Genomic DNA, 12,500 nt, shown 5'->3' with positions numbered 1-12,500 from the left:
ATCCAAGCTAATAGAAACTGCAGGCTTTCTATTCCTGGAAAGTTGCAATGCAATAAAAGAAGCCATTGTTCTCGTGTTAATAAAAATCTAAATAAAAAAATTGAAATCTTGTTGGAAAAAAAATCATGCCTAATGACATGTCACTGGTAGACGGGTTTCTGGACTGTCCACAGCCCTCCTATGAGACACAGACCAAGTAGAAAAAAATGGTACCATTTTATCATGAGTGAAGACTAATTATATGAAGATAGGTTGAAAATCGGTGAAGTCGCCCTTTAACAGATAACCACTTAAACCCGTAATACTTGATCGGGGTACTCCAGGGGTCTGTGCCAGGGCCCCTCCCTTTCCCCTCTACACCAAATAACTTTGTCGACATGAACGCACAAATAGCCTCATGTAGACATCATTTAGTTTATATTATAAGAACACAGCACACACACACACACACACACACACACACACACACACACACACACACACACACACACACACACAAACAGCGATGTTGACTAATCCTGTTTTGTTGTTTTCCACTCAGCCTCGTCAGAACCTTCATTCAAACATACAGAATGATAATAATATATATGTAGAGTACAGCCTTGTACTCCCCGAATCTTGTACATTCAACACAGGGATTTACAGAGATTTGTCTGTTACACACTCATCTGTTCACACAAACACGCAAACACACGCACGCACGCACGCACATGCGCGCGCCGCACTATTCATTGCTTTTCTGTTGCTTGTTCCTACAGTGGTGTCTCATTCAGTTGTTATCCTGTTTTGCTAGAGGAAAAGAAAGCCTTTGAGCCAATGAACACATTCTATAAATATGAAGAAACACAAGTCCATTGTTGGTTAATAGAACCTCTCAAATTAAACCCTAATCTACAACACCATCAATATGCAAGGGATAATGCATGGGGAGGTAGTCATTATTGAAATTTAAAGCCCGACAGGGCGACTGACCAATCAGAATCGAGCATTCAACCAAGCCGTGTAATAAATAGATATAGAACTTGTGCCCCTCTCTCTCTCTCTCTCTCTCTCTCTCTCTCTCTCTCTCTCTCTCTCTCTACTTCTCTCGTTACAATTGCACAGTATAAACTCTTCGGATGGATCAATATAAAACTGAGCATTTTACTGTGTAGTGTAGATGTTGAGTGGAAACCCCCCGATAGCTTATTGATTATCAATTTCATTAGGCTTTCCCACGTCACACACACACGCACGCACGCACGCACACCCGCACGCACACCCGCACGCACACCCGCACGCACGCACGCACACCCGCGCGCACGCACACACACACACACACACACACACACACACACACACACACACACACACACACACACACACACACACGCACGCACTTTTGTATGAAGGACGATATATCACCGAAACCAGATTGTACTATATTTGTGCTATTTTCCATTAGCAATTCAGACTGTTTTATTTCAGGCTTTCTCAACACAACCTAAATGAGCAACAAAGACTCTATGGAGCCATTAGATGCACTTTCACTGCATTATTAGGATATTTTACACCTCTGGTATGCTGTGGTGGAAAGTAAGTATAAAGCAGTGAGTCTCAAACTTTTTCATTTCAAGGATCCCCAATTTGGTATGCATTAGTCCACGGACCAGTTCTGATGGCCCTGAAGGTTAGGCAAGTAGAATCTCAAGTAATGCTTCCAGAAGTGGTTTGCAAGCAACTGGCTGTGTGTCCACCTTTTATTACTCAACAGAACCTCAACACGCCTTTAAAAACGTGAACCCGGTCAACACTATTTTGGTTATTTCATTGCTCAAATCCGTTTTACTCCCCAATTTAGTCGTTATGCCAATTAATTCCTCCACACACATTTCTGTGTTGTCACTGCTGTCGTATCCTTCTGACTCACCTGCCAGTGAGGAGGCCCGACCAGGAGGACGTAGGGCCTTTGTCCTACTCCTCCCGCCCAACACTCCCCGCTGACAGGTGCCGCCCCAGCCTGTAGGAGTACATGCAATGACCGATATCACCCTCCCCACCCGGCTTCCTTCCCCCGAACACGGCCAATTGTGTTCGTGTAGACGCTCGACAAAGCCAGATGTACCACGGTGGATTCGAACCCACAGCCTCCGTGGTGGTGGGCAGGGACTTTTACCACTGTTCAATTTTTATTTTTTTATTTTAATTTTCAAAACTAGCACATGACGTAAAAATGTTGTGCTGTGAGCTTGCGCTATTTTTTAACAATGTTGAAAATCTGAAATAAGTGTTTAATGTGTTGAAGCACAGTTGTAACCATATGTGCAAGCCACACTTCAGGTAGGACACATACTAAATATTTGTTTATTATTATTAGTAGTAGTATTAGTATTAGTGTAAGACTGAAAAGTTCCTATGCCTAGCAGTAGGGGGAGCGAGAGAGAGAGGGAGGAAAATGGAGAGTGAGGAAGGAGAGAAGAAGACACGTTGTTGTTGTTGTACTGAGTTTGCCGGTTGTACACGTTGAATGAAAAAACTAAAAAGTTGATATTCTAAAGAGACTCCTCGTTCTTTATGTAGCACCCCAAGTGTTATATTAGTATTATTATTTCTATTTTCTCAAACTATTTGCGCCATCCAATATCCAGGTCCAACAGCACCTTAGTGCCCTGCTTCCAGCACCCCCCGATATTCTCTGAACACCCCCTAGGGGGCTGTACTGCCCCCGTTGAGAAACACTACAATCAATGGTATAAGGATAAACGTAAACACCCTATATAATAAATGGTTTACAAACATATACACAGATCTATCCAGACACAAATGGGCGTGGCCTATATGGGGAGTTGCATTTTTTTATTCTAAGACCTACGGTTCAAAAGCTATAGGCCAAAAGGTAAAGTTGGCTGTTATAGCGCCACCATGTGACCGACTGGTGTAATTATTTTTTAAATAATTTGGCAATTAACTATAAACCTCCCCTCAAAGTCTTTGAAAAGAAGTACACTATTTGCCTCTGAGATGTAGTGGAGTAAAGGTATAAAGGGGCAAGGAATGGAAATACTCAAGTAAATTAAAAGTACCTTGAAATTTGTACTTTCCACCATTGTCTCCTATACAGCGTGCACAACACACAATACCTCTGCCTCTATTTCTGTCTACCGTATACTGTACATTATGCATTCCTGTACCTGACCAGCCCATGGCACACAGGGCCTATTTTAATCTGCTACCTTATACCACATTCTCTACCTGTGCATATATATTTGTTTCATTTTATCCATATGACACATGATGTACGATGTGCATTATGATTATATAAATCATCATATCTTTAGCCTCAACCTAATCTAGCTTGGTTTGCTACATATAGCCTACTAATAGTCTTTTTTCCCCACAGAAACTCCAACTGCAACCTTGCTCTGAAATCAGATTTATCAGACTTTACTATAATAATTGTAGTGGGACAATGGAGAACAAAAGAAAATAAATCATCTTTGTGGGGTGGAAAACTCATATGTCTAAAACGGTTACTTTTCAGGATTCAAATTAAAAAGATACCAAAAGCAGCAGATTGACAAGCTCGAAATGTGCGCTTTGCGCCGTGTTTCAAGCTTGCAGATCTGCTACTTTTGATGCTTTTGTGTGAAGCCGTAGTATGATCAAGTAGTAGGGTGTTCATTTACAGAAAAACACAAAAGGTTAAAATATGAAGATAAGAGGTTTCTGCCCGACAGCAACGACATGTGTATTATTAATGCATGTATGCATGCATGGTACACCATGAACTTGTCCTTAGCCAGACATAGTGCATTATGTTATGTCCAATAGTGTTGCAACTATCATTATCTTCTTAGCAATTATTCTATCAATTACTTTTTGAATCAAATTATTTGAGAAGTGTGTCTTATATTATACATCAATGAATTGATTGATTGATTGATTCACATAGAATAAAACTCGTTTGATTAATCAGTTAATCCCTATTTGATCGTTGAATAACGGTGTCACCCAAAAATATCAGCAATAGCCGATCAGATTTTCACGTGATTTTTTAACTTATCATTTTTTAAATGGATGTTTGATTTCAATCCATCAATTATATTAACTGTTGGGTCCAGCACAAACAAAAGGCCTATTATCATACTATCATACTATAATTCTAGTAAGGGCGTAGTGGTGAGTACGGTGGTGAGTACGGTGGTGAGTACGTGAAGATACCCGGTTCTCCTCAGTGGCTGGAGCAATTGCTCTGATTTTGCACACAGCCATTGACCATTACCATCTGAACTTAACTGTGAAGCCCGTTTTTCAATTTCACCAAATCTCAGCTTCTTATTAGCGTTTTTGTGTCAAACACTGTCGCCATGGTTACGGGGCTGCCCAGCTATGGGACGAACTGCCTGCCGGGTTGCCAGATCATGTGCGCATATCCCCCCACGGATGCGCTGCGCCCACCGGGTATGGTCTAGTTAATAATATTATCATCAATAAAAATACATTATCTTTATGCTCCTCTCCCAGTTGATCTGGACCGTGTATTGCAATATCGGTATCGATATATCAGTCGTTTTGACCTTGCAAATAATCGGTAATCGGATATCAGCCAAAATTTCTACGACACTTTCCATCTAGGACACAATACCTTTTCACATCTCATTGATTTCAGGGTAAATTCCTCATTGTGTCTCCACTCTACATGACGTAATGACCTCTTCACACTTCTCTTCACTTTTCCTTATCTTTCCCTGTAAAGTCCCCCCACAATTACACAACAGTTACCATCAAAATAAAACATGTTTTCATAAAATGTATTGATATTGCAGGACATTTTTCTCTTAAAATAACCTCCTTTCTGCAAGTGTTATCTCTGTTATCCTGGAAATACATGGGGTCAGTCTGATAGAGACAGACAGAGTCCCTGTTTACTCAGCCACGCTAGACAACCTTTTTGAGACTGGAAACATAGAGAAACAAAAACTTAACTGTTAGCTCAATCTCCTTGTATTTAAGATATTAGATAGAAATTCTAAATAGTTTAATGCCAGATTTAGCTACTACGGCCGTAAACGTCCCATGCAAACTGCTAGCCTAGCCACTTAGCCGTGTTCCATGAGGCTCTGTTCTGCCGAGACTCGGTCTGATCAGCACAGCTGATTTTTACATTATGATTAGGTGTGCTGTCATGCTCGTTTGAGCACGGGCAGAGAGCCTATTTCAACCAATCGGATTGCTTAGTCGGAACTACCTGTTGTATAATGAAAGATAAATGTTCTTTGTGCTCCTCTCCCAGTTGATCTGGACCGTCTGTATGACGACGTGAAGCGCTACAGCTGCACTCCCAGGAACTACTCGGTGAACCTGCGGGAGGAGCTGCGCGCCACCGGCGCCGTCTTCTTCCCACGCTGTCTGCTGGTCAAACGCTGCGGGGGAAACTGTGGTTGCGGCACCCAGAACTGGAACAGCGGCTGCACCTGTCAGGCCGCTAAGACGTCCGTCAAACTGCATGAGGTAAATGACCGCAATACCAATATGGGAACCCATTCGGTAAAAAAGAAAAGGAGGAAAAAAACGTTTTTGTATTTTCTCCTATGTTTTTGCCTCCGGGGGCACCACCTCCTTTTTTTGTGTAGAAACAGGAACTTAGTTTGGCCCCTCCCCTTTCTTAGTCCACTTCCTCCCGGGTGCTTATAAATGGGTTTATTCCTACTAACAACAAGGGCAGTGGTGCTGACAGATTCTGCTGTTTGTAGAATCTGTCTTGAGAGATTACCACAATGCATATTAGATAGATAGATAGATAGATAGATAGATACCTATATTGATCCGTGGAGGAATTTCAGTCGCCCAGAGGCAGTACAGCAGTTACAAGTTACAGGTACATAGAAGGAAAGTACTGTCGTATACAGCAATAGAAAGGCAAGAAAAACAATAAGAAGCACTGTCAATACAGAATAACAGTATATACAATAGTATATAGCTATTCAACTATCCTGCACTATGCAGAAAAAACACAAGGTTACTATTATACACACGTTGCTGTCGGGTGGAAACATCTTATGTCCAAAGCGGTTGCTTTTCATTATAATAACATGTGTTCTAATGGATCCTAAGTAGTTATTATTTAGTCACAAGCTTTTCATTGTTATATACTACATGAAAATTGCCTAATGGGCCGGCCGGCCACCGCGGTCGGTCCTTTGGGGTCCCCGTCACTATGAATCAGACATAACCCTATACTGTAGAGTTCACTATGACTCAGACATACAGTAACCATAGAGCACCCAGTGCAGCTACACCCAAATATGTGCTGTGTCGTGCAGACTGTGACTTTATGGATAACTCCGTCCACAGTGAAGATTTATTTGAAATGCCATATTTCCGTTGCCACGTGGACATGCATTTGCATAGTATGTGCCGCAGTTTGACGAACCCAGTCAGTCGCTCGTCCTATGGATAGGAATATGGCATGGCGGATATGGATGGAATAGTGCTGGTTCTAACATTACTAACAGGACTATTTACATGTTTATACTTAAATGTACAGTTACTATTCCGGGTGTGTCGGTGTGTAGCTCAGTCGGTAGAGCACTCGCCTTTCGATCACAAGGTCATGAGGTCGTATGAGTATCATGGTTTGGGTGCGTCAAGTCCTGAGGTAAGTACTGGGAGCTGATTGTAGGTGTTGCACTCCACCTCAGCAATCCATCTCCCATGGGTGTAGCTCATTGTGACTGAGACGGGATAGACCCTCAGGCTGACAACGACAATAAGCCTCTCTGAACCACTACTACTCCACCACCATATTGAGTCACTGGTTTTATACGATATGATACGATACGATAATACTTTATTGTCAGTTCACACTGAAATTTGTCTTGCGACCCAGCAGCCATGTATGCAACAATAAACAGTTCACACATTTGACATGACACAAGAAAAACAAAAACACAATACAAAATACATACATAAAGACATACAAAGACAAGAGCAATGTCCACCTCTCAGCCTACCCTTGGCCTATAAATCCTGATTAAGCCTCAGTGTCGTCTGATGGACAAAGGACCTCTTCAGTTTGACCTTATTGTATGTAGGAACACCGTATCTCCTTCCTGAAGGCAGCAACCTATATTCTCCATACAAAGCATGGCTAGTGTTTGAAGTGATATTCCTTGCCAACCTTATCATACTATCAGTATACGTAGTTGTATAGAGCCTCTGAAGTGGCTGTCCAACAATCTTTGAACAAATGTTCAGTTGCTGCAGCAGTTGTGACTTTAAGGCTACAGACAGACATCCATACCAGGTGGTACTACAGTACTGAAGAACACTCATTATAACAGAAGTGAAAAACAAAAGAAGAATCTGTCTACTAGCACCAAAAGATCTCAAACGGCGAAGGAAATAGACTCTTTGCTTTGTCTTCTTACCCACTGATTCAATCTGTTCTTTCCATGACAGAAGGTGTTCAATTACTACTCCTAGGTATATATATGAACATACCTGGTTGATCTGTTCACTATGAATAGTTATGGGGGATCTGTGTATCTCTAGTGGGGCACCAAAAACAATCTCCTCTGTCTTTTTTGTGTTAATGATAAGAGCGTTGTTATCGCTCCACTCCACCACCTTATTTACTCTGTGTTGGTGCAGTCCAGGATCACTTTTACATTGGTAGACTGTAACAAGGCAGTCCAGGATCACTTTTACATTGGTAGACTGTAACAAGGCTACGTGAAGAAGGAGAGTGATAATGTTATGTTAGGCACTGGGAGGCAAACAGGAGCACTGACGGAATTCACTAAATTCAGTCAGAGCCCAGTGGACAAGCGTATGAATAAACACTATATTTGAATGATTGCAAACTTTGTCAAATAATCTGTTCAGGAAAATAAAATAAGGCATAATACACATTGTTATCTGATCTCTTGATTTTCTATATTCACATTATATAATTGTATTGAGGTATCCAAATAACAGGCTGGGCTTTATGGGCTGGCTGTCATCATGAAACTGCAGCTGTTGACAGGCTGCCAACAGATAGTTTCGTGATGACAGCTGTGTTTTAATCGGTTTAAGTGTAGACAGAGTTATTGTTATTAAATGTGCTCGTATAAGGGAATTGTTTTGAAAACAAGGGAGGAAAAATGACTCTGTAAAAATACCGGTGTGCATGTCGACAAGGGCCTAGTCACTTGTAGAAGTTGCTGGCACTGATTAAAAACTCAAATTAACACTACTGCTAAACATTCTACCAAAACTAAGCCTAAAAAAAAAGAAAAAATACTAAATTAACTTGAAAACCCACTTCAAAAACATATTAAAGCTAAACTGAAATTGATATCAAAAAGTCAAAACTAAATAAAAAAAATCACACCCTGTGTGAAGGAAGCGGTGCCTTTGGGGCGGGGCTTAACTCATTTCAGTTCGTCCCTATTGGTGGTCTGAGTCCACTTACCAAATTTGTACTTGGTAGCATGCTGCAAACTGGAATAATGGCTGTTTAAAGCCCAGCCAATGGGCAGACAGAGGGGGCGGGGCTTAAGTAATTACAGTTCGTCCCTATTGGTGGTTTTAGTCCATGTGCAAAATTTGTACTCCGTAGCATGCTGCGAACTTGAGTTATGGCTGTTTAAAGGCCAGCCAATGGGAAGACAGAGGGGGCGGGGCTTCAGCAATGCATGCTCGTCCCTATTGGTGGTCTAAGTCCACATACCAAATTTGGACTTGGTGGCATGCTGCAAACTGGAGTTATAGCTGTTTAAAATCCCGTGCTCATCCCGTGCTCATACGGGCGGACGGACATAACATACGCTGGGGGTCCCTGGACAGAGGGGGCGGGGCTTCAGCAATGCATGCTCGTCCCTATTGGTGGTCTAAGTCCACATATTAAATTTGGACTTGGTGGCATGCTGGAAACTGGAGTTATAGCTGTTTAAAATCCCGTGCTCATCCCGTGCTCAGGGTGCATTTCTCCTTTCCGACATGTCGCCTTTCCGACGTTGACGAACCCTATACCTAACCCTAACCCTAACCCTAACCGCACGCGGAAGCCACTAGTCGGAGTGGTGAGATGTCGGAATGGAGAGTGAACACCCCGTGCTCATACGGGCGGACGGACATAACATACGCTGGGGGTCCCTGGACCCCTCTTTGATAACCAGTGGCACGTGTGGCCAATGAGAGGAGAGATGGCATAGGCAATCTCCAAGTCCGTGTGTGTGTGTGTGTGTGCGCGTGTGTTTGTATGTGTTCCTTCTTTGCCGTGCTCATCCCGGGCTCATACGGACGACGGACGGACGCGGAGACAAAGTCAAGTGTAGAGCGGTTGGCACCGCTAATAAAAACAAATGAAAACTGTGAAACTATAATAAACTTGCTGATCTGATTACTATTTGAAGATCTGGACAGAGGGGGCGGGGCTTCAGCAATGCATGCTCGTCCCTATTGGTGGTCTAAGTCCACATATTAAATTTGGACTTGGTGGCATGCTGGAAACTGGAGTTATAGCTGTTTAAAATCCCGTGCTCATCCCGTGCTCATACGGGCGGACGGACATAACATACGCTGGGGGTCCCTGGACCCCTCTTTGATAACCAGTGGCACGTGTGGCCAATGAGAGGAGAGATGGCATAGGCAATCTCCAAGTCCGTGTGTGTGTGTGTGTGTGTGCGCGTGTGTTTGTATGTGTTCCTTCTTTGCCGTGCTCATCCCGGGCTCATACGGACGACGGACGGACGCGGAGACAAAGTCAAGTGTAGAGCGGTTGGCACCGCTAATAAAAACAAATGAAAACTGTGAAACTATAATAAACTTGCTGATCTGATTACTATTTGAAGATCTGGATCCGGATCCGCCGATCCAGTCCGGGTTTTCTACTATTAAAAATGGCAAAATCAACAGGAAGTTGACATTTTTATTTAAAAAAAAAACAGTACTGGGTTTGGTGATGTTCTATATTGTCTGAATCAACTCTGTTTGCGTTCATTTTTGTGCTAAAAGAGTGACTTTGAGAGCTGTTTTACCGTACAATGTAAGTCAATGAGGAGCATATTTTGAATTATGAATTTCTAATCAATGGAGCAATTATTTTTGATTTCTTGCCCACCTTTGGAGTTACATCATGGCAAGGTAACTACATAACCCAAACCTCTACCAAAGTGGTCTTGCCCTTTAACGTCGGAAAGGAGACATGTCGGAAAGGCGACATGTAACCTATGCATGCATGACAACGGCTTGTGTTGCGTGTGATGTCAGACCAGCATACATAAGCTGTTGCAGGTGATTAAAACTACGGTATACATCGAGGACACCTATAGAGAGGCAAACGCTCAGTGTGTGACTGTTCAGAATCAGTTTTATTGTCACATCGCAGATTTGCGAGTGTAAAAGAGTGGGTGATTTTTTTTCGTGCAAGCTCCATTATTAGTTTTCTGGTGAGGACGCGCTGGTCGGGCACAAGATGTATTCCTTTAGAGGGTCCAACAGCTACAACATGGATCAGATGTATGTACACATATACAACACAGTGTCTTTAAGCTGCTGGATTAAATTGCAGCCAGTAACAAATGGAAAAGGAGGGCGTCCCCTTGAGGTTCCCTCCCTACGCCCGGGCCACACAGCTGTGCTGATAGAAGGTGTCACCTACATCTGGGGGGGTTTGTTTTACGACAACAAACTTTATGCATTTGATGTTGACACCCACAGATGGATCAATACCATCATTTCAGGGACTGTTCCAGAGGCGAGGTACAACCACTCAGCCTGTGTCTTGGGGAAGGTCATGTATATTCATGGAGGAATCTACTGGCAGATTGGATACGCTAATGACATGTACAAGTTGGACACCACCACAATGGTCTGGTCTTTGATTAACACCAGTGGCACCACACCGTCTCCTTCATCAGGTCACTCCGCCACCATCATCGGGACAAAGATGTTTGTATTTGGGGGCGTAAGTAATGGATGGTCCGACTCGGACTGCAATAAGAATCAGAGTGTTTGACACAGAGAACCACTGCTGGCTGAACACACATTCTGCACACCTAAAAGAGGACGATGGGGTCATTCGTCCTTTGCCTACAATGGAGAGCTGTACATATGTGGTGGTTGTGTGTGACTTCTATGTGAAAGAGACATTCAATGATCTGTGGAAATACAATCCAGCCACCTTCTCTTGGAAGGAAATTGAGCCCAAGCGGATATGCCCTTTTAAAGTGCCTAGGATGAGCTGCATGCATGTGAAAGATCGCGTCATCCTCTTTGGAGAGACTGATATGATGATATATGATCACGGTGGATACAATGGATTCGGTGGATATAGTGGATACAATGAGTTCCTTACATATGGTAGATATGTAAGGAACGGTGGAAACAAATATTCACACCGCAAATGAATTCCAGTGGATGTCCTGTGCATCTTGGACTTCAGTCCTAGTCTGAAGACACTATGCAAGCTAGCTGTTATTCGCTACTGTCTGAAGCAGCGGGAACTCCCACACAACATCAGGTGGGAAATGGCAGCCATGACTGTTGGTAGTCATGGCAACTGAAAAAATAGCATCGCCCTAAAAAACAAAGAAAAAAGACAGTGAGCCCAGTAAAATAAAATAAAATATAACCACAAGTGGCAACAGGGTCCAAGCGTACGCTATGATCATGAGACAATGATGAAGATAAAGATGATGGCTTTCAGGAGAAGATGCAGATGAAGATGAAAACATAATATAACATCATAATTAGTTTACAGTGAGGTTTGAACTCATATCTCACACATACAGTGTACTGTATCTGTCAGGATCCTTGTATCTTTTGTATGGTTTCCTGTTCTCCTTGCACTTTTATTGCGTAGTTATGTTCCTAGTGTTTCCTGTCTGCCCTAGTGTTTGCTACCTGTCTTGTCTCACCTCCCTGTGATTACTTGTTTCTCCACCTGTGTCCTGTTAGTCTCCCAGCCAATCCCTTTGTTGATTGTAGTTATGTTTCACCTGTGTCTTGTTAGTCTGTGTCTATTTAAGAACTGTGTTTGTGTGTGCTCTTCACCAGGTTATTAGTTATTGTCATCTGTGAGTATGTCTGTTCCAGTTCTGTCTACATGTCATTAGTTTAGTGTTTCCCAGTATAGCTTAGTTTCCCAGTTTGCCTTTGTGTTTCCAGTTCATTATCTTAATACATATCCTTTAATTAGACTGCTCTGCCTCTGTCTCGTCGCTTCTGCACTTGGGTCCAACAATCTTTTAATACTTTTCATTGGCTCAATATTTGTTTTAATCAACACACAAACGTAAAGGGTGTTCAATAGCACTGATTTAAAACTGACTGGAAAAAAATGCAAAAGCGGAAAAATTGAGTTAGCTGGTTTCTGCTGGACAGCAACGAATAGGTACAACGGACCATTGTAACCCTAACGGTTACAATGGGTACTCTGTCGACCGGTACAATCAGTGCTGTGACAACGGTTACAATGGTTACAATGGGTAAAACGGGTACTCTTACAGTGGTACAGTGGTACCACAGGTAAA

General features: G+C 42.6%; 1 protein-coding gene across 1 annotated transcript in view; it reads left to right on the top strand.

The window, feature by feature from the left end:
- pdgfd (platelet derived growth factor d) overlaps positions 1-12,500 on the top strand; it is a 97,803-nt gene that overhangs the window by 80,717 nt on the left and 4,586 nt on the right. The window contains exon 9 of the mRNA XM_084064486.1: positions 5,273-5,490. Within this exon, the coding sequence (XP_083920612.1) occupies positions 5,273-5,490 (218 nt within the window). The remainder of the gene's footprint in view (positions 1-5,272; positions 5,491-12,500) is intronic.

The sequence above is a fragment of the Gymnoscopelus microlampas genome, assembly GCF_963454915.1.
Source record: "Gymnoscopelus microlampas genome assembly, chromosome: 8".
NCBI classification, from domain to species: Eukaryota; Metazoa; Chordata; class Actinopteri; order Myctophiformes; family Myctophidae; genus Gymnoscopelus; species Gymnoscopelus microlampas.
This window is presented reverse-complemented; position numbering and strand designations above follow the sequence as displayed.